Source organism: Vanellus vanellus, assembly GCF_965231255.1.
Source record: "Vanellus vanellus genome assembly, chromosome: 23".
Taxonomy (NCBI): domain Eukaryota; kingdom Metazoa; phylum Chordata; class Aves; order Charadriiformes; family Charadriidae; genus Vanellus; species Vanellus vanellus.
In genome coordinates this window covers 2,452,837-2,474,770 of record NC_138928.1, presented here as the reverse complement: position 1 = coordinate 2,474,770, position 21,934 = coordinate 2,452,837, and the positions used below count along the sequence as shown (strand labels likewise).

The 21,934-nt window shown below is 48.1% G+C and overlaps 1 protein-coding gene across 1 annotated transcript in view; it reads left to right on the top strand.

Annotated features, from left to right (window-relative positions):
* Positions 1-16,962, top strand: part of BRPF3 (bromodomain and PHD finger containing 3) — a 29,904-nt gene extending 12,942 nt beyond the window's left edge. The window contains exons 7-13 of the mRNA XM_082494712.1: positions 673-939; positions 1,107-1,610; positions 5,625-5,718; positions 8,124-8,221; positions 10,749-10,846; positions 12,740-12,894; positions 15,653-16,962. Of these exons, the coding sequence (XP_082350838.1) occupies positions 673-939; positions 1,107-1,610; positions 5,625-5,718; positions 8,124-8,221; positions 10,749-10,846; positions 12,740-12,894; positions 15,653-15,836 (1,400 nt within the window). The 3' untranslated portion in view covers positions 15,837-16,962. The remainder of the gene's footprint in view (positions 1-672; positions 940-1,106; positions 1,611-5,624; positions 5,719-8,123; positions 8,222-10,748; positions 10,847-12,739; positions 12,895-15,652) is intronic.
* Positions 16,963-21,934: the final 4,972 nt, after the last annotated feature.

The following is a 21,934-nucleotide window of genomic DNA, read 5'->3' as shown; positions in this document are numbered from 1 at the left end:
TTTTGTATCCATCTGTTTACCTGAGCATATATCCTTAACTCCTTCGTAGCCTCATAAAGCAGGATTTTGGGTAAGCTGAGCACTTGGGAGCTAGGTGCAGCTTAGCTCCAGCTCTCCTTGTGCACGTCTGCCTTAGAAGAGCCTTGTGGCTGTCCATGCTGTTTGATTTGTGCCATGGCTGTAGTACAAACTTGATATTTTAAAGAACAGTGCAAAGGTGGATCTAGGAGGTTTTGCTCTGAGGAAAGCTCATACATTTAATTGTAAATTGGTAAGGTATAGAGCAACTGGGTTAGATGGAGCACTGATGGCTGGGAAGGGGTGATGTGGGGTTAGGGTACTGGAACCCAAGCAGTCCTCCTAGCTGAGACTTTCAGTTCACAACGTGACCAATTCCATTCCCATAGCTGTCCTGAGATGCAGCTCCAAAGCATGGGTTGAATAACTTGGCTAAAGTTAGTACAGAATACTGCTGCCATCCAGCACACTGAGCTTGCAGTCTGCGGTCTGTTTCCTAAACGTTGCATCCAAGGTTAACCATTCCTAAATCCCCGAACTAAAGCAGTTGGTTCATGAATAGCAGCAGTGGGAATGAGGCATGTCAGTGGTCCCAAATGCTTCTTCAAGAAGCCTTGCTCCTTCCCTTCACTGTTACACTCTCTTTTGATGCAGTGGATAACATCCTCCTCCCGGAGAACCGGGCTCACCTCTCCTTGGAGGCCCAGCTGAAGGAGCTGCTGGAGAAGCTAGACATGGTGAGCACCATGCGGTCCAGTGGCGCTCGGACGCGACGCATCCGGCTCCTGAGACGGGAGATCAACTCCATTCGGCAGAAGCTGGCCCAGCAGCAGAACAAGACCATGCCCAATGGGGAGCCTGTGCCAGAGGAAGAGGGGCTGGATAAATCATCGAGGGAAGGCGACGAGGAAGGGGATAAAGGTGAGAGGTTGCAGCAGGATTTTTAGCTCCATTTCGCCTGGTGGATATCAACAGTCAACACCTGCTGTTTCTCCTGTCTGTGGCCCTAGTGAAACATGGGAATGATTGTTGGTAGTTCTGAGAATAACTCTGTCTAAAATATTCAAGCAAATTCTTTATTCCTTTAGCAGATGATGCCAAGCCCCCGCACCCTCCGACCTTGGAGCCCACAGGACCTGCACCCTCCCTCTCAGAGCTGGACTCTCTGCAGGACCCTCCGACGCTCAAACCCATCAGTGAAAGCAAGTCCTTGAATCAGCTGCAGAAGAGGGTGATGTCGGACAGGGAGCTCTTCGACAAGAAGGCACTGCATCGGGAGAGCCAAGCCTTCCAGCGCCTGCTTAGCGACAACGGCCTCAACGGACTGGCCTTGCCGCCTGCAGACACCCCTGCCAGTCCCCCTTTCAGTGGCGTGGGCCGACGGACATCTGTCCTTTTTAAAAAAGCAAAGAACGGGGTGAAGCTGCAAAGAGGCCTGGACTGCTCCCTGGAGAATGGGGAGGACCATGGGCAGAGCGGGCAGCTTTCGCCCTCCTGCCCTGGTGGGGAACGACAAGCTCGGAAGCGGCTACAGAGCAGGACCTGCAGCGAGAGCGATGGAGAGAAGTCGCCCAGGCAGGCAGGACAGAGAGGTAATTCCTTGGGATTTCTCTTCCTTCTGTACCCTTGGAAACTGTGAGATGGGGTTGAGGGAGGGTGAATCCTGGGGCCAAGTAAAGACATCTGCATCTGAACTACTCACCTGAAACTCACTTTATGCTTGGGGGAGACATAGTCACTGTAGCCAGAGGTGTCTGATGAATGCTTCGTCTCTTCCACATGTTCCTAAAATAGTGCAGACAAGACATGTCCATAATGAGTTGTACCTCTCTTCTCCACTAACTCTACATGGAGTTTCTGGTAACTTAGTTCAGCTCTAGACACCTCCATTTCAGACATTTAAAAGTACTAAGGTAAAGCCCAGGGAGATCACAAGTAATTCTTCCCTTTACCAGTCGGCAGGGCAGCTGTAAGAGAGAGTTTGCCGTTTTTTGTAGGGCAAGCCAACATGCCCAGCTGCTTGCAGAGCTGTTGAATGGCCTGGCTGGAGACTCCAGGGTCTCTGGTAAGCGCTGAGAAGTGTTGGCATTCCTGCCCTCGTGGAAGAGTTTGTGTTGGCTCAGCCACTCCTGGGAGTGAGGGTTTCCTGCTGCAGAAATGATGCATTCGGTTGGAAGCGTGCAGTGGAGCAGAAACACAGCACCCATGTAAGATGAGATGTTAAACATTGCTTTTACATCAGGTGTACCCTCAGTTCTGGGGTTTAAGTAAAATCAGTGGGAATACCGAGCAGGTTCCTTTTCAAATTAGATCTGCAAACGAGAATAAGCAGCTGAGATAAAATTTGGAAAGACACGAGGTGAAAAGGAACATCTGAGTGACAGCAATGTGATTTCTTTTTAATTCTGTGTTAACAGCTGTCATGGGACAGTTCCTATCTGTAAGGCTTGACTTAGCCCATGCCTCAAATACTATCTTAAACACATTTGGCTGTCAGGAGGTTGCTAGCAAATTGAGAGTGGGAGGAAAGCAATTGAATGTGGGGATTGACTTACCAGGACAGGTTAAAGGAAACGCAAATGGCTTGTCCAAAGAAAGGCAGTTAGTTGAGGGACTCGCCATCATCATCTGCCAGTAATTAAAGCGGAGAAGAGTTGCCCACAATGGATATGGGTCAGAATGAGAGCTTGAAATTAAAAAAGGGAAAATACAGGCAGGGTGCTGGAAAATCACTGATAACTAGGCAGCGACATTTTTCCTATGCTGAAGCAGCACTGGTGTTTGTTTGCTATATGTTGCAGCCCTGCTTTTGTGATTCAGCTCCTTCCACTGTTTCAAACACAATTGATTTCTCCTAAGTGGAGGGAGTGTCTGGTGTGCCAAATCTGTGTTAGTGCAGGAGCAGGTCGGTGTGGTCGGGATTGTCAGAACGGGGTCTTGCCCAGAAATGTACTCCTTGTGGCCATTCCATATTTACAGCTGGAAAAAAAAAAAAAAAAAAAAGTGGCCGTGGCATGAATTTGCTCTTTGTATGGCTAATGGGCTTTTGATGAGCCTTCAGGGAGCCTGGGGGCAATGGGTCCCTGGATGGGGGAAGGCTGTGGTAGTCTCCTTTCCCCTGCCTGCCCTGGGCTTGGGGATGCTCTCAGGGGTCCACCCCTGCCTGTCCCTGGTTGTGGAGCTTGTCCAAGCTCGGAGGTGATCCCAGCTCTCTGTGTAGGTATCCCTTGGGTGCACAGAGCAGTAAACCTCGCAGGAAGGGGAAGATTTCCAGCACTGTCAGCGTCTGGGGCAAAGAAGTCATTGTAGCCATGACTGTAATATTCCACATTTGTACTGGCCGGAGACGAAGGTGGTGGGAGTCTTCTTCTACCCAGAAGGAATTCGCTTCCTCAGTCTGCTCTGTTGTCCTGGTTCCAGCAAGGATGGGGTTAATTTCCCCAAGGAGCCGGCAGGGGAGGCGGGTATTCCATACCACATGACCCACGCCCCGGCTATAAGAGGAGCTAGCCGGGGAGAGGGGGGCAGTCGCCACTCGGGGCTGTGCGGGTCCGGTCGCTGCGCTGCGCGGCGGTACTGTAATCGCGTTCTTACACTCCTTTATCGGTGTTATTTCTTTCTTCTTCCCTTTGTCTGTTCTGTTAAATTACACTATAACCCACGAGTTTTGCCTTTTTCTGCCGATTTTTCCCCACGGCTGTGGAAGTCGAGCGAGCGGCTGCGTGGTTCTTTGTTGCTGGCTGAGGCCAAACCACGACAGTCCTTTGTGGCGCCCAACGTGGGGCTCGAAGGGTTGCAATAACGACAGATCTGACCAGAGCTTGTTAAAACGGATTTCTTATATGCATTTCTCCTAGTAGTTAAATAGTCGCCGGTTACAGTGTTGCTTCGTTTGTTTGCATGGCTATGTTATGTAAATTCTTATATGCTGTATGTACTCCCCTTGATGCTGTTTGTTATCTCGGGGAGAGGGATCAGGACTATCATTTTGCTGTCCTGTGCAATATCAGCTTATGATATGGTAACATCAGTATTCAGGTGGCTTTGTTGGGGTCTCTATGCAGTATTGCTGTCCTGTCCATACCTTGGTTACTGTCTCTCAGAAGTTATCAATAATCACACCCAATCTATGGGAGAAACAGGGGGAGATACTTTCCCCAGCTCTTTTGCCTCCTTTTTTTCCTTTGGGCCAGGTATGACACCTCTTGAGAATTTTGAATATCCTTGGGATGCTCAAACCAGCATGTTCCTATTGCTGTGCCTCCTGAATGTTTTTCAAGTCTTGTTTAGGGTTAAACGACCGTTTAAGACTACCATTCAGAGATCTGTCCCAAGGCCAGATAGTCAGGGGTGTCATGGGATGTGGGAGAACATGGGCAGGTATCTAGAGAACTTCTCACCTCCAGTGGTTTGGGACTTCACCCTCGAACAACTACAGGACCCTGATAAAGTAACAGAATATTTGAAAGGAAAATGCTGTGGCTATTCCAGAGAGGCACAACTTACAGCACTGTGTTGGGCCCTGGCCAGTGTCTACCAAACACTGCTCAGCACTATGCAGGACCCTCAGGGGAAAGAGGGGAAAACCAGACCAGCAGACAATGAGGCTACTCCAACCCCTGTGGCAGGCACTGTGGCTACTCAAACCCTGGTGACAGGCAAGGCAGCCACTCAAACTCCAATGTCAGGCACTGCAGCTGAACTGGACAACCAACCCGTGCCAGTATCAGTTGCTCCTATACAGAAGAAGAAATACACCAAGAAATCAGTTCGCATAGTAAGGGATGACGACGAACCAGGGCCATCAAAGGAACAGGAGGAAGAGACAGAACCAGAGGTAGTCACCTGATCCCTATCCCCGAGTGAGCTGCGAGATATGCGAAAAGATTTCAGTGGACTTCCTGGTGAGCACATTGTCACCTGGCTGCTCCGATGCTGGGATAATGGGGCCAGTAGCTTGGAATTAGAGGGCAGGGAAGCTAAGCAGCTGGGATCCCTGTCTAGGGAGGCGGGCTGCTTAGCTTCCCTTCCCTGCCAAACCACAACATCTGTCCACTGGAAAAATCTCATTTCCAGAAATTGAAGCAATGAGTTTTTCCTAGAGCAGTTTTCTCTCAGCAAGGAACCTGTAACTGAATGAGCTATGGTTTTATGTTCCTGGTCTCGTGGGCAGGGACCAGCCCAACAGCCAGGTGCGGGATGAGGCAGGGAGAAGTCTGTGCCAGTCAGCATGAAACCTCCATGTCTTTTCCAAACAACACTTGAAGCCAGATGAGCAAGTGGTTCATTTCCTGGCCTCTGACCTTGCCAGGCAAGCTGGATGCTGGATGCACGCATGGAGCTCTCCTGTACCATCCCTAGGCACTTCTCCAGCACTTGCTTCTTCAGAGATAGCTTTATTTTTCATGTGTTGGGGGTAGAAATACCTTTCATAGTCACCTTTTGGTTGCAGCTGAGCCTGGGGAAGTCTGCACAGAATTCCCCTATCTGGTTGAATCATCTTTGGGGCTGTGAGTCATGGGACAGTGACCCTACCTGAGCCTTGGTAGCATCTCTGTGTGTTGCTGCTGCTCCTTTGGGCTGATTCCCATTTGTCTTCTCAGCAGGAGTGACTAACGGCTTTGTGAAGCATGCAGAAAGCGGCTCTGACTCCGAGTGCAGCTCTGGCCTGGGCAGTGGACTGGTGTTTGAAGCCTGTGGGTAAGTGCCCTGTGCAAAACTGTTCCCCAGAACACCTTCTGTGTCTGGATTAATCTGTCTGGTCTTATCAGTTGACTTATTTGTCAAAACCGGCCCAAACTGTTACTTATTTTGTGTATTGACCCTAAAGACAAAAAGCTTCTTGGGTTCCAGCCCGTCCTCTTAAGCTATAGGTCCCAAAAGCAGTGGTTGGGTTTTTTTCAAGCAAATGGGTATCTGTTAGACTTCTGTTTCTCGATACATATGCATCCTCTCTGCTGATGCATATCTTCTTGCAGTTATTTAGAGCTAAAGCTAGAAAAACCTTGAACTCAAATGTCCAGCCCAGCACTGTGGGTGAAACTGAACTTCTGCCACCTACTGAATTGCTGCTTTCTTCCCCTCGGAGGTTTAAAAGCAGGACTAGGCACTTCAAACAGGACTGAACAGACTTAAAGCAAACATGTTGTCTTTCGGTCAGATGCAGTAGCCATACATGGGTACCAGATCTATTTTCTGGTCTTACCTACCTATCCAGCCCTCCTAACACTGACTTGAGTCATTTCACAGCCCTTTCACTGCATGGTAGAACCTGTGTTATGCCAGAATCGTGTTTGTGTGAGCGGCAGGCTGAGAACAAGGCTGACCTTGATGGCTAAGATCATCCAGGACAGGCAGAAGCAAGGCTTTCTTAGTTGATATTCTTAGTGATATTTTCAGTGCCTTGAACATGTCATTGCCCTCTGCCTGTCTTTGATGATCCTGAGGGTGATAACCTATCACTAGAGGACTAGAACTCTAGAGAATATTGGAACTAGAGTTCAGGCGTTTTGTGCTTCCTCCCAGTGCGTGTGCTCAGTTAGTCCTGTAAGACCTCAACCTGGCAATGTCAGTCAGGCGCTTAAAATCGTAAAGCTCCCCATGCGCACCCGCTTTCAGGACTGAGGCTGCAATTTAGAACTAATAGCTGTGTAACAAATTATTTTGCAGCAGGGTTGAATCCCAGGAGCATTTTTTAAATGAAAACTTTGCTATGCAGAGTGATCCTAAATGTTAGCTGTCAAAAGAGGTGTATAATTTTGCAGTTGTAGCTAAGGTTTGATTAGTATTTCCATTATAAATCTGTTTGCGAAGGCTTTTGTGCCCATGACAAGGGGCAAGCCCTGGGTTTGGAGCAGCAATTTTGGTGTGAGGGATTTTCCCTGCGTCAGAGTTGTCCCACCTCTACAGTCAGGTGCTGGACAGCCCGAGAGAAGCACATGGTGCCGCAGTAAATTATCTCCTTTAGCACCAGCTGAGCCCCCTGGAGGCATAGAATCTCCAGCTCTTCTCCGAGATGGGACACCCTCCCTACTTGTTCATCTCTCCCCACTTCTCTGGGCTGTGTGCCCAGATCTTCAGCTCAGTCATTGCCTCTTCTGTAAGCTGGATGCTACCATGACCCCTGTGCAGATCTCACAAGAAGCTGCTGCAATAAACTATCTTAAAGCAGGGAGCTGCGTTGAAGGGAGCAAAAAGGAGGGAACCGGATTCATGTGTAGTTGTAGTGTCATTTAAATGAGGGCCCTTGAGCCATGCAGAAACCCTTCCTGGGGTGAGTATGCTCTTGGAACAGGACCAGGAGCCAGAAACTCCCTTTTAAACCATGTCCTGGCCTCGTGGCCCCATCATATTTGCCTCTGTTTCCCCGTCTGTAAGTGAGGGAGACAAATCTGAAATCACAGGGGAGCGTGGGGACTTGTTAGTTGATGTTTGTATAGTACTTTGAAGATGAAAAGTGCGATGCAAGTGCTTATTACAATAATTGCAAGCAATTCACACAGCAAAAATTACATTAGAGCTGTGTGACACCCACAAAACAAGGAATTAAAAACAAGCTGATGTCTCATGGATAACTTGTACAATTATTCTATTTAGGAACAGCTCTGTTAACTGCTTTTTCTCCAGTCTTTTTGAGCACCAAATTCACTTAGAATGGGCTGGTTATTAGAGAACTGTAAATAAAAAAAAAGAAAAAAAAAGAGTAAGTGAAAAAATATGGTTGCTTGAGGTGGAGATAGTCCACTTTCTGCAATGTTTGTAGTAATGAGGTAAAAGGGTGTTCAGCACATGGGCTGATAGAGTCCAATTGCAGGTATACTCTCCAGCGTGAAGTCGTTGCTGGGTTTCTTCCTCATAGCTTGGTTTCCATTTGGCTTCTTTCATTGCTCATGGCAAAGCTGGGGTGATGTCCAGTGTACTTGCACCAGAAGAGACGTATTGATGACATTTTGCTCAAATATTCATTGTTCTTTTCATGTCAAAGGTGCAGCAGTACAGTAATTTTGCAGTATTTTAAACAGAGCTGAGGAATCTGTTTATTTGGCTTTGTTTTCAAGGCTAACCTGTTTTCTCCTAAGACCTACTTTTCCATGTCTTTCTAACAGTGGCTTGGTGCCTCCCAAACGAAGTCGAGGGAAGCCAGCTCTTTCTCGGGTGCCCTTCTTGGAAGGTGTGAACGGAGACTCCGATTACGGCAGTTCAGGTGAGAATGGCTGCATCACAGCCCCGCTTTGGGGAATGCCCTGCTCCAGTCCCACCATGCCACAGGGCTTACATCCATCTGAACCAGGGGGAGCAGGTGTCAGTGCATGTCAGGAACCAGTCCTGCACAAACTGTCCAGGTTGTACGAGAAGGTTGCTGACCTGCCCATGCTTACTTATAGAATCATAGAGTGGATTAGGTTGACAGGGACCTTGAAGATCATCTGGTTCCAAACTCCCTGCCATAGGCAGAGACACCTCCCCCCAGCCCAGGTTGCTCCAAGCCCCGTCCAACCTGGCCTTGAACACCTCCAGGGATGAGGCAGCTGCAGCTTCTCTGGGCAACCCGGGCCACTGTCTCACCACCCTCAGAGTGAAAAATTTCTTCCTAATATCTAATCTAAATCTCCCCTCTTCCAGTTTGAAGCCATCACCCCTCATCTTATCACTACATGCCCTTGTAAAAAGTCCCTCCCCAGCTCTCCTGAATCCCCTTTAGGAACTGGAAGGGGCAATAAGGCCTCCCCAGAGCCTTCTTTTCCCCAGGCTGACCCCCTCCCACCTCTCCCAGCCTGTCTTCCCAGCAGAGGGGCTCCAGCCCTCGCAGCATCTCTGGGGCCTCCTCTGGCTCCGCTCCAGCAGGTCCATGTCCTTCTTATGTTGGGGGCTCTGGAGCTGGAGGCAGTACTCCAGGTGGAGTCTCACCAGAGTAGAGTAGAGGGGAGTAGATTATTACCTGCTTTGTTACAAAATTTAGGTTATTGCATAAAAGCGTTTTCCTGCTTTCACTTTTGCTGCTTGCCCTGTGCTCTGTGTTCTCCTCAGATGAGGGCTTTCTGTAGGTCTGGTGTGTGTGATGTCCCTGGCACTGTCTTCTGATTTGGGACTATTTCTCTTTAATGATGCTGCAAGACAAACAGTAAATCATAATTATAAGAAGGGTCTCTCTGGAGATGACTTCATGGCACTTCCCTCTTGTATTGCTGCTATTGCTTTCAAGGTCTTTGTAACAAAATCGTCTTTGTCAGACTGTGCTATACTTCAGTAAGATTAAGTAACACTCCTCTAATACTACCCAAGGCACTACACCAGTCTTCCAGCGCTTACACGACTGGATTCTTGTCTTACTTTTGGTGTGTCAGTGATAGAGTTATTGCAGGTTTATGCTGAAATCAGAATTCAGCTTTTGAGTCGCTGGTACGCCTGTGCCCTCCTGCACAGCTCCCATGCGTTGGCTCCCGTCTCCCTGGGAACCGTTATTATCCTGGACCCTGCGCGCTCAGCAGTCTGCTTCGGAGATAAGCTTACAGAGCAGGGCTGGTACCGGGAGAATTAGAATCAGTGGGACAATTCTGTGGTTTAGAACATCATTTCATTAATGGAAGAATACATTTGGAATGCAATAGTGGAGAAGGACATCAAATCTGTCTTGGCAGGGTGCTCTTTTGGGTTGTGCTCAGCCTTTTCTAGATTCAGTCTGACTTCTGGTAAAGCTGGTGTTTGAGTATTCCCCTCCAGAGCAAGCACTACTTGCCGTAAAATTGACATTAATGAAGATTGCTCCTTTTCCAGGGGCAGGATCTGGCAGATTAGTTATTCAGGTCTTAAATGGATCTTTTTGCAATACTTCTGATTTAAGTTTGCAGAAATTGATAGCTAATAGACTTTCATCAACTAGAACCAGGCATTCCTGCAGAGATCAAACAGCCCCAAAGTATATGGCACTGGAATAGTCTAGGTTTTTGTATTTAGGAGGAATAAAAAGGAGCTGTCTCAACAGTGATCCAAATTAATCTCAGATACAGCTTCATCAGTTCCATTGAGGATAGATTTGGCTTGGTGGAACCTAATGGACCAAATTCATCTCTTGTATACCCATTTCATTTCAGTGATATAGCAGCTGTTCACCCCAGAACTGAATTTGATGAATATTTCCGTATTAAAGAGTTCATCTGAAGCTGCATGCATGCATAGACTTAGACCTATGATTTAGGATACTGTGGCTTTATTTTAATGTGGAAGTTGGCTGTACTGAGAGAGCATAAAGAAGGCTGGACATTCCCTGCGGCCAAGCTAGATCTCATTGCACATAAAATTTTATCATAAGCTTACTGCAGATGAGATGTGTATCTTATCACCTCTGGATTGGCTACCCAGTGCATATAGGTACAAATAATAAGTGGCTTTCCATTTTGCTCTGGATCTGGATTAAGAGAAATGGCCTGGTGTTATGCATATTTGTACACAGTAATGATTAAATGTATGTTCTAGTGTGACGAATAGCTGGACAATAGATTTGTTATGAAAAAAGGTGAAATTCTGGCTTTCTGCTTTCTGAAGAAGCAAATAAGTTAAAAAAATAAACCAAATATTGGCAGCATGTTTTAAGTACAACAGTAGTTCATGTGTTTTAGCTGAGACAATGCAGGCCATCATGCCTGGGTTAGATGACAGTGTGGTTTCTTGTCTTACCATAACCCCCTTGCAAGGACTCACTCTTCTAAGCCATGTCTCCTTCTGTCCCTTAGGCAGGACTCTCCTGATGTCCTTTGAGAGTCAGGCTGAGCTGGAGCCCTTGGAGCTCGTGTGGGCCAAGTGCCGTGGCTATCCTTCCTACCCTGCCTTGGTAAGTTCCCAAAATCATGCAATATGTACTTTCTTTTTTTTTCCTGTTTTGCACAGTTAATTTTCCCTGTGCTCGTTGTTTCGGAGCATTGCAGAGGATTCATAACACATTGTTCTCTTCGTGCCAGGGATAGGAGGAGATCTTTCCTCTCCTGTTCACTCTGCAGGTATGGGGAAAGTAATCAGTACTGCTGGCATGAGAAGAAGACCTAAATTTTATAAAGGCAGGCACCAGGTTCCACTCGTGTCTAACTGCCTGTGCATTTTCCTATATAGTGAGTACAACTCCATACGTAGGTGCCCAATGTGCCTTGTGATGTATACATCCTCTTGCAATAACCATATGTTTGATTTAAATATGAGAATATATGCATGCGTTTGCACCTAGTCCTTTGAACAATATTTCCTTAATATTTATCTGTCTTTGGATATTTGACTATTAATGTGAAATCCATAAACCTGGCTTCAGTGAGCACCATACCCAGTTCCAAAACAAGACATGACGTGCAGCTCTTGCTAGGAAGTGCCAGTGCCACCGCAGGCTTTTAAGTGCTCGTTAAGTTACCAACAGAGATTGCTGAAGTAAGTATATAAGTTAGAACGTGAGATAGGCTATGTTTTATTATTTCCGCTACTTTTAAATATATCCCTTGAGACATGGCTCTTCCTGCCATCTTTGCTCCACGTAGTTTCTGCGTGGCTGCAGCTGTCTCCTTAAGTACCTTTATGGTTGGGATCGCTAAGAGAGACGGCGCTTGAGAAATTGAAGGGGGTGAAAGCAAGTGTAGTCATCACGGAAATTACACAGGTCTCTACATCCAAGCAGCAGAGCTGTGAAACCATCCGTAAGCTGACACAGCAGGTTTGCCTGGCCGTGGCTGAGCACGCTCCTGATGCCCGTTAAGGGCAGATTCTGCTAAAAGAGTGACTCTCATCCATGCTCCCTCACCATGGGAGCCCAGAGGAGAGAACCGCTATGGATCTGCTAGCCCCGTTGGCCAGCCAAAGCATTTTTAGATCTTCGTGTGGCTACAGCCAATGTTAAATTGTGCTTTAGCATGGCTTTAAATGGTGAGATTGTCCCCAAAAAGGCACTTTTTTTTTTATAGCAGTCTGTTGCTGTAGTAAAGTGTCTTAATAAATTCCTACAGCTGTCCCATGTCAAAGCCAAACTGCTTTTTCAAGCCCTTAGGAGCCAAGATGAGGAGGCAGAGAAGACTAGACCGAGTATTACATCCATGTTGTGCTGTTTCGTTCTCCTGCGATCACATAGCACAAATGTTGGACACTGACATTTCTGCCCCGTACAAGGGAGAATCAATGCATCTGCTGTCAATTCTCTCCAAAATGATGATAGCCTGCGTTCCTCTTGCCTGATAAAGCTGGCGCTGCCTGTCGACTCTCCAAATATTGGGCCTGATTCTGATCTAATAACAGTATAAATCTGAGCAATGCCCCTGAAGTCAACTGAATTGCACCAGAACAGAGCTGTTGTGAAATTGCATTATGCCTGCTGAGAGCAGCAATGGTGTTACATTTCTTGTACAAGTTAAGGGTGAGGGAAGGAAATTCTTTGCTGAACACAACAGTACTGAGTTTGTACTAAATTACCAATTAGTGTAAATGCATCTGCATCCCCACAGAACCACATATTTATGTTCTTTCCCTTTTTTGAGATCAAATGCTTGGCCTTCGGATTGACTGGCTTCCCTTCCACAGGAGCAGCCTCGAGGACAGGAAAATTATTTAAAAATTGCCGCTGAGACAGGGCAAACAATTTTGCTTACCCGTCCTAATTGTCTAGCTTGGATAGACTGAAAGAACAGAAAAAAAATGCATTCTCTGCAGTACTTGAAGGGTTTTGTGCTTAAATATCCTTTCCCTGTGTCACTAGATAATCGATCCCAAGATGCCGCGCGAGGGTTTGCTCCACAATGGAGTCCCCATCCCAGTCCCACCTGTGGATGTGTTGAAGTTGGGGGAGCAGAGGCAGACAGAGGCAGGAGAAAAGCTCTTCCTTGTCCTTTTCTTTGACAACAAAAGAACCTGGTGAGTGTGTGCAGAGAGGCGGGGGCCTATGGTGAGTGCTGTGGCAGAGAGGGAAGATTTAACAAACTCTTTGGTATATGGGAGCATACAGGGATTATGATGATGTTACATGTAAATTGGGGAATTTAAATATGCAGCAGTTAAGAAGAGTCTAAAAGAGGAAGCCAGCCTGCTTTTCCTTGGCCCGAGAACATGACGTCTGACTGCTCCACTTCCACGGTGAACAGCCCAACATCCTTCAACCAGGGGTCACATCACCACAAAAATACTGAGGCACATGAAGGGCCAATTTAGTAGTCAAAATCTGCCGCAAATTAGAGAGAGCATTTGACTTTCAAACACCAGCAGACTGAGCAGCCAGTTCCACTGCTGTGCAGAAGATTTGGCAAAAATCTCCAGGGTAACATTTTCGGAATGCTGGGTTTATTCCATATTTAGACTTGCCTGATTTTTTCAGAGGTGCCGAATACCTGCGGTTTTCAAATCAAGACATTTGTTTAAGATGGAAAATGTGGGTGTAAGCACCTGGTTCGGGGCAAGTGAAATATCTCAACGCCTTTTACTATTCTGTCTCAGACAGATTAAATCTGCTGATTTTAGTATCAGTGGCTGACCGTGCTCACATGGTAACAATAACCCAGCCAGATATAATCAGCCACAAACCAGTGAAGTGCCTTAAAAATGAGCAATAAGGCTTTGAAATCCATGTATGAAACAACGGGAAACTAATAAAATTGGAGCATTATTGCTGGAAGAGGTGAGTCCCCATAATGAGGCAGGCAGCCGCATGCTGAACCCACTGGATTATTTAACCAGCAAATGCCACTTAGGAACACGAACCAAGCAAATAAATTGTCACACGGGAGGCAATACCTCTGTGCCTCTGGGATCACAGATCCGGGGAGTTTATCCTGCAGCCAAAGCGGATGCTGGACTGTTGGGGTGCACATGGGAACAGAGGAGAGAATGGGTTTGCCTCCTTTTCTGCTGCCTCTATAAAATAAGATACCGAGAGTTTAAAAAGGAGCCTCATGGTACTTTGAGAGACCTTTTCCTCCTTATTCTCCCGGGAGAGGTCTTTGCCGGCATCGCTGGAAGGGATTTGGGTGAGGTTGCAGCCAAGCAGTCCTGGCAGAGAGAACGTCTCCCAGTAGAGCGGGGAATGGTGAGGGGCTGGAGGAAGGAGGTGAACATTGCCCAGAGGCTGTGTTGCAGCTGGAGGGAAGGTGCATCATGAGGAGAGCGCAGAGCCAAACACACAGCAGGGTAAAGCAGCAAGGGAGAGTGTTTCCCCCTGCATTTTGGGGCTGCAGCAGTGTTTTATGCAGTTGAAAGAGATGGAGGTAACGTGCAACACAGACAAAGGAAAAGCGTGTGTCATCTTCTTGGGAAGCTGAGAAGGGGATCATGTTTGCTTCACTTGAGTATGTTTGTGTCCTCTGGGGAAAAGAGGTGCCAAGGGACATGCTCCTGAGGTTTTTTTATTAGTACACTGCGTTGTTTCACTGTCCCTGATTACCAGAGCTACTTGATATAGGGCATGTTCTTCAAAGAGCTAGTAATGATTTTTAGCTGAAAATCAATGGCAGTGCCAAGCTTCCTGTTGCTGTATCATCAGTTTTGAAAAATCTAAATCCAAACTTGTAATTGAAACTACTTTCCCAATAAAAATCAGTATTTCCTTGGCTTTGCCCTGCTCTTGTTGAAGATAAGCTCTGGTAGATGTTTATACTTGTAAGTGGCCACTTAGATTGTTGTTTGCAATTTGTGGGGAGCTAAGGCACCTCAGGAAAGTCTTAAAAACCCCTCTTAGTGCCAGACCCAAATTCTGCTGACTTCAATGATGGTGCAGAAGGGTCACAAAGACTGTAATTGGCCCCTTGTCTTCGTGGTGAAGATAAGCTGAGATGCCCTGGGCTGCCCATGGTGGCTGGTGGGGAGATACATTGAGCTGTGCCAGCAGTGACTGAGATTTAACTCCTAGGGGCTGCACTTCGTTAGGAAAGATGGCTAGCATGTTTCTGAACATGCTAGTTAACCTGGGCTAATGATTGCACAATAAAAACTTGCTATAGAAAAGACACTTCCAGTTTAAGTCATCAGTTGGTTGTGGTCAACTTGGATTTGGGACATGTCTACTGGAAGCTGCCTGTTTTGGGATGATAATCAGGTGGTTGTAGTCACCCAAACCCTGATGCTTTCAGCCTCTTGGAACAAGGCAGAGCTTTCTCGGGGATAAAAACTTAACTTTCTATCATGGAAGTCCCTGTATTTGCTGCTCTGTGGAACACAAGAGTTTCCAAGTTTCCCCCGGAGCATTGAAAACCTTGAATAAGAACTCCAAGGAGAGAGAAACCTGTGCTCATGCAGGAAGGCATTTTGGCCGCAGGTGGTTCTTCCATGTCAAATGCAGGCATTTAAACATTTGTAGTGTCATTGTGGGGTGTTAATTATAAACAAATAGATCACAAGAATGTAGTTGTTCCTGGGGAGGAGATGACAGCAAGTGCTGCTGAGATACGTGGGGAATGCTTGAGGAACTGGTGTACTTGGCCATCTCTTGGAAACTCTTGGGACAAACCCCTTGGCCTGTTGCAGCCACTGTAAGAGCCAGGGACACGGGAGCAGTCAGGCTCCTGCAGAGAGCTCAGGCGTAGCATTGCAAGGGCAAGAGGCCTCCACATACCTGCTTTTCTTTCCCCGTTTCTCTGCTCGATGCCCTCAGTGATGGGGTTTTCCACTCTCCTTTCTGTTGCAGGCAGTGGCTTCCGCGTGACAAAGTCTATCCCCTCGGCGTGGACGACACAGTGGACAAGTTGAAGATGATGGAAGGCCGAAAAACCAGCATCCGCAAGTCTGTGCAGGTGGCCTACGACCGAGCCATGATTCACATGAGCCGTGTGCGGGGAGATCATCCCTTCGTTACATCCAGTTATCTGTGAGGGGTCGGAGTGGCCGGTCCTCCTTTTCTCCAGACCCCACACTCGCTGCGGCGGCAGAGCGGACCGTCTCGTGCACTGACTGGCTGGGGGACGCCGTTCCCAACAGCTGTCAGCACTCCTCGAAGTACCCTGAAATGTGCCAAAAAGCCTGTCCAGCTTCTTTCTGAATGTGTCTCGCTGAAGAGCTGGCAGGAGATGAAATGTATAGTCTGCAGGGCCAGGAGTAAGGTCGTTAGGAAAAGCTGCCAGGTGACAGGAGCCAAGGTGAGCTGATGCAGTGAGCAGAGCGCAGCACTCGGATGTTCAGACCTCGTGCACCCTCCCTCACCCCTGCCTCCCCCGTGCCGCTGGGGTTTTAAGTCGTCAGCCAGCCCCGAGCAATTCCCGGGAACCTGTCACCGCTGTAACCGAACCAGGATCCTTTACGGAAATCCCAACTGGACTTTCTTGTGCCAAATTTACCCTAACCATCATTGGCCTTTTCATTTTTTTAAATTACATTGATTGTCCCATCACATTAAAAAAAAAAAAAAAAATCATAGCTGGGAGTTTGCATTACGATTTTCCTGCCTACGCACAGAGTGTTTTCATGTTCGATTTCTCTCATTGCATTTAGAAAGCTTGAGGTATTTTGGTAACCTTCCCCTCTGCTGCACACACTTAGATGCACAGATGCACAGAGCTTTAAATACAAAAAGCAAATTACCTGATTTTGTGTGTGTGTGTATGTCCTAGACATTTATTTGGTAATTTCACATTTAAATTCTGATTTTTGTGACTATGCTTGTTCCAGTACCATCTCATATCATGGTTTAGTATAGTACTGAGTCTAAGCAAAGATAACTTCCTTTTTTTTAAGAAGCAAACCTAATTTTGGAGGTGTCTGCTGAGCTGGAGCAGCTTTGCAGGCACTGAGGTTGATCAGGGTCGGAGGGAGATACATCTTTTGTGTTCCTTTATGCACATTTGGTGTAAGGCTCCTCTTCCTTTCTTCCTTTTTTTCTGTCTCTCTAACTTTTTCCTCTGGCTCGGTTTGGGTTAAAACCAAGCGCTAACGAGAGCACATGAGCATTTTGCCTTTTTGCCTTCTCCCACACGTGCATGTCCTTTCCCTGGTGTGGGGGTCTCCAGTGTTGTCATCCATTAAAGCCCAAGTAAACCCAGCTCTGCAGACAATCCCTGTTTTTTTGGGTTTGCATTGCAAAAACGGGGACAACTGATGGTTGGAAACTTGATGACAAAACCCTTTTCTATTAGCCAAGGACTTTATGATTTCTCAGATCTCTTCTGTTGCGTATCCCTTTTTGCTTTCCCATTTTACGAACCAAAGGTGCAGAGCAAGATTGTAGATTGAATATCATCGTTTCACTTTTTAACTCAATATTTTTTTATTATTTTAACTTTTTCATACTGAAGAGAATGTGGGGTCAAAATAATAATAATTATTAATAATAATGAATAGTGGGGAGTAATCACTGCCATTTCTACTTGGTCTACTTTTTTAAAATACCACTTCTTATACATTGGGACGTGGAACCACACTTTAAGGAAGATTCCTGTAACATATAGAGATGGGGCATAGGATTTTGTAAAAATAATAGTAATAATAATGCCTGTGGAGTGTGGCTAGGGAAGGATGTTGTGTATATAGTTGTAAAATATTGTTCTAAATTATTTAGACCTATTGTCACCATTCTTGAAGTCCTCAGTTGTGTTGCTGGGTCTTTTATATGCACACAGTGTAATTTATTTAAAGGAACATACACTTTTCCAGGTGGTAGCTCAGCTGTGGACTTGTGACCTGTGTATATGTTTTAAGATCTTGGGATTTGGGTTTTTTGGTTTGGTTTTGGTTTATTTTTTGGGGTTTTTTGTTTGTTTGTTTGTTTTTTTAAATGACATTTTAGAATTTGAATTGGCTAATATCCTGCTGTTGCTACGGGACCTAAATGTTACTGTCAGTCTGCTGTAAAGCACAGATTGCTCTATTTATTGTAGAAAGTGAGTTTATTTGCTTTCTAGAATTGTTTATATCAGATGGTATAAGAGAGGTAATAAGAAAATCTATGCTTGTAAAGAAGAAGAAGAAAAAAGCTAATTTTACCTACTATAATCTGACTGTCTGAGACTATATTTTCTCTCTGAGAAATAAATGTTCTAATGTATAAAAAAAAAAAAAAATCAGAGTCCTTCCTTGCTAATGTTGTCCTGAGCTCCAGGACATCACTTACCCTGATGATTTGTCCCAGGCATCCCAGATGCGGGCGTAAAGCGGTTGCAAAGAGCAGTGATAGGGAAGGGACACGTGGAAGGATTTCTTGTGCTGCTTCCAACGTCTCCCGGCGGTGAGTGTGTTCCCTGCGCGATGGGTCACAGTGCTGGGTGCTGTAGGTTGGGATCCCCCCTGGTGCTGTGCATGGCAGCCCTCTGGCTGGGGGGTGGTCAAGAGCCCCGAAGGGATGGGAATTGGGAATTTGGGCCTTGAATCCCATCTAGTGATGCTCATGGTGTGCTGGGGGCAGTGGGGTTTGCCAGCAGATGGGGATGGGAGCTGAGCCGTGCGGAGGTCCCGGCTCCCGGCTGGGGAGGGTTTCTCATCTTGGCAGGGCTCTGGTGTGTGCTCTCTTCCCTAAAATGCCTTTCCCTCCCCGCACAGGTTCACGTTGCCACAGGCAGTGCTGCACCATCAGGACTCCTTTGCTGCCCGGCCCCTCTCTGCAGACCCCGGGTTTCGGTGGAGGCCGCTGCTCTCCGAGGCTGCAGGTACCGTTCCCGTCCACCACGAGCACGAAGCCCTTCCAGGGCCAGAGGCGCAGACCCACCGCCGTGGTGCAAAACCCTACAGCAGCCAGAGGACAATTTCCCCCGTCCCGTTGCCAGCCTGAGTGGCCCAAAGTCTTATGAGGAGTGGCTGAGGGACCTGGGGTTGTTCAGCCTGCAGAAGAGGAGGCTGAGGGGAGACCTTCTCGCTCTCTACAACTCCCTGAAAGGAGGGTGGTAGTGAGGGTGGGGGTTGTCCTCTTCTCGCTTGTAACAACCAGTAGGACAAAAGGAAATGGCCTCAAGTTACGCCGGGGGAGGTTTAGGATGGATATTAGGAAAAGTTCTTCACAGAAGTGATGTTTTATAGCAAAAATAAGCCCCATTCCTGCCCTCCCCCCAAGGGCAGCGGGTTTGACGGGCCAAAAAAGACCCCCGATTTCCCAAAGTGGTGCTCCTTTGGCTGTCACCCGCTGCGGCATCCCCAGGGACTCGGGTGCTGCAATCCACCCGGGCCCTCCGCTGTGTGGCACTTGGCACTGGGGTTTTGTGAGTTATTTTGGGGATTGAAAAAAAAAAAGAAAATGATTAGGTAAGTCTGACTGTCCATATTTGAAGCCTCTATACCTGGATTTGGATTCCTATAAGGTGGGAGGTTTTATGGTGGACAGGGAGAGATGGAGGTGAAGGTATGAAAAGGTGAGTTCTTTGCTGTTTTTTTTCCCCCCCCTATGATTTCTACCTGTTGCAAGGAATGGGGGAGGAGGAGGATTTAGCACCAAGAAGGGATGGTGGGAAGCTGCTTCACCAAAAACCAGCAGCCACGGGTCTCCCTCAGCCCAGCCGCTGCCTGTTAACTGCCCTGCTGACATTTTGGGATGAAATTAGTACGTATTAATAAAAGAGCTTCCCCCTGCCCGCCCTGTCTTTGCCTCTTTTAACAAATGAAATTATGACTTACTGAATTACTCTGCAGCTAAAAGGTTTCCATGACAATGGCATCCTCCAGGCGCACCAGCCGCAGCCCCGCCGCTCGCCCCCAGCTTCGTCCCCTCCCCCTCCCCAGCCCGAAACTGGGGAGAGGAGCGAGAGAAGGAGTCACGCCGAGAAACTCAACCCATGATGGGGTGAAGGGGGGATGCTTTGGTGACAGGGGGGAACCCAACCGGGCATGAACTGAGTTGTGTGGGGTCTCAGTGCAGGTTGTTTTGAGGGGTCTGTCTGTGATGGGGGGCGGAAGTCCCCATTGCCATTGCCCCCAGCCCCTCGCTTGAGTGGCACCAGGAAACCAGGTCACAAAAATCCCATTGAGGTAATTAGGCTGAGCCGCAAATTAGCGGCTTGGAGACTCATTGCGGTGGATGGAGCAGGGACTTGGGGGCTTTGGAGCTCTTGGAGGGGGCCAACTTCTGCCCTCTGCCCAGCACCCTCCCGGCTGCACGGGAGTGGATTAAACCCTCAGGATGGATCTAAGCCTGCAAGGGCAGGACTCGCTCAGGGCTCCCTTCCTGCAGCTCCTCAGGCTCCACGCTTTAATAAAACCCCGGTCGCATCCAACAGAGAATGGATTGCAGATAAGGTTGCTGTTTATCATCATGAACGGGGTGGCATGGGAACAGAGTGCAATTTTTTCCCCGTCAATTCCATAAAGGCTTCATTGAGGAAAGGAAAAGAAAATGCCAAAACTTTGCTCTTGTGCTATCAGGTTCCATTGAAACCCTCCCGAGGGGTTTACAGCCCTCGGACATCCCACCTTTGCTGATGAGAAAAGCTGCTGCCGTCAGCCCCGGGACCGGAGAATTTGCTCCTGTTAACGCTTGAAAGTATTTTATTTCATGAGGCTGTACTGGAAGCGGGTGATGGGAGAGGGGGTGCACTGTCCCAGGACACCGGTGAGCTGGGGAGGTCCTCGCTGGTGGGGACAAGCCCAGGACATGGGTGCTCGACCTTGTCAGCATGGTGGTGGCTGGACGGTGACAGGTCCTGGTGACACTGGGGACCTGTTTCCCCCCAGCCCGGCTCTCCCCAGCCGGCAGCGCTGCAGCTTTGCTCATCTGCAGCCCGAGACAGAGACAATCGTGTTTCCATCGCTTGACCACAACTGGATGCAACATCATGGTGCAAACCCACAGTGCTGTGTTAACGGTGCTAATTAAAGGAGAAATAATGAGCCCTGCAGTTAATAAACTCCCTGCAGCAGCTCCCTGATGCCTCTGCTCCATCCCAGACAGGACCTGCAGCTCCTAAAACCCAGGTGAAACCCCAATTGCTGGTGGGTGCCCGGTCCCCCCTGGGCTTGAGGTGATGTTGTGCCTCCTGCAGATGGTCCCTGCTGTGGCAGTGTGGCCTGGTCATCCTCCAGTGCCACCGGCCATAGGGACACCCCACTGCCCTCCTGGCAGGGACCCGACCTTCCATGCTGCTGCTCCCAGGCTGGAAGGAGAAACCCTACTCAGGTTGCCCTGGGCCAGGGATGCTCAGCACCTCACAGGATCAGGGGTACAGTGTCCCCCCTGGCTGTAACAGCCTCCAAAGGACAACAGGACACTCCATCCGAAAAGGGCGCTGAGCCTGCAGCAGGATCCGTCCTGGTCAGGGAAGGCAGTGCAAAACCTGGACCAGCATTGAGGCCAGAACCAGCCCTGATGGGCTCTCCTGCCCCAGACCAAACCCTGTGCAGCAGTGGGCGCAGGGAGCAGAGCCCAGGAGAGGTGTCTCAGGGACTGACGTGGTGCTGGGGACACAGCTGTGATGGGACACAAACCTGGATGGGGACGGGGGCTGCGCGGCCCTGGTGGGACCCAGGGGCAGGAGCTGGAGAGCCAGCCCTCCGCCATCAGCTATGACAAAGCCTGGGCAACAAACGCCAGTAATTAAACTCACCCAGAGTAATTATATTTTTTCCACTTCACTGAACTTCAAAAAGTAATTAATAGGGGATAGAAGGTGACCTGGGGGGGGGGGGGGAGGGGGGTTAAAAGTTTGACAGCAGCAGCACCGAGGGAGGTTTGTCCTCCCATGAGCTGCTCTGACCAACAGCAAACTCAGATGACAACACTGTGTCCTGCAGCAAGACACAAAGAGCAGAACCTCCCCCTCATTTCACAGGTGGGGAAACTGAGGCACAGGAGGGGGGGTAATTGCCCAAAACCCCTCATGAGGCCAAACAAGGACTCACCCCCACCAGCCCCACTGCAGACACTTGCCAGACCACACAGTTCAGTTGTTGGATTTGGGTTTCATTGCTTCCCCCCCTCCCCCTTTTTTTTTTAATTTGTCATGTTAAACTAAGGACCACCAGGTCTGTCTCTTGGAGAAAACAACAAAAGGCACACACA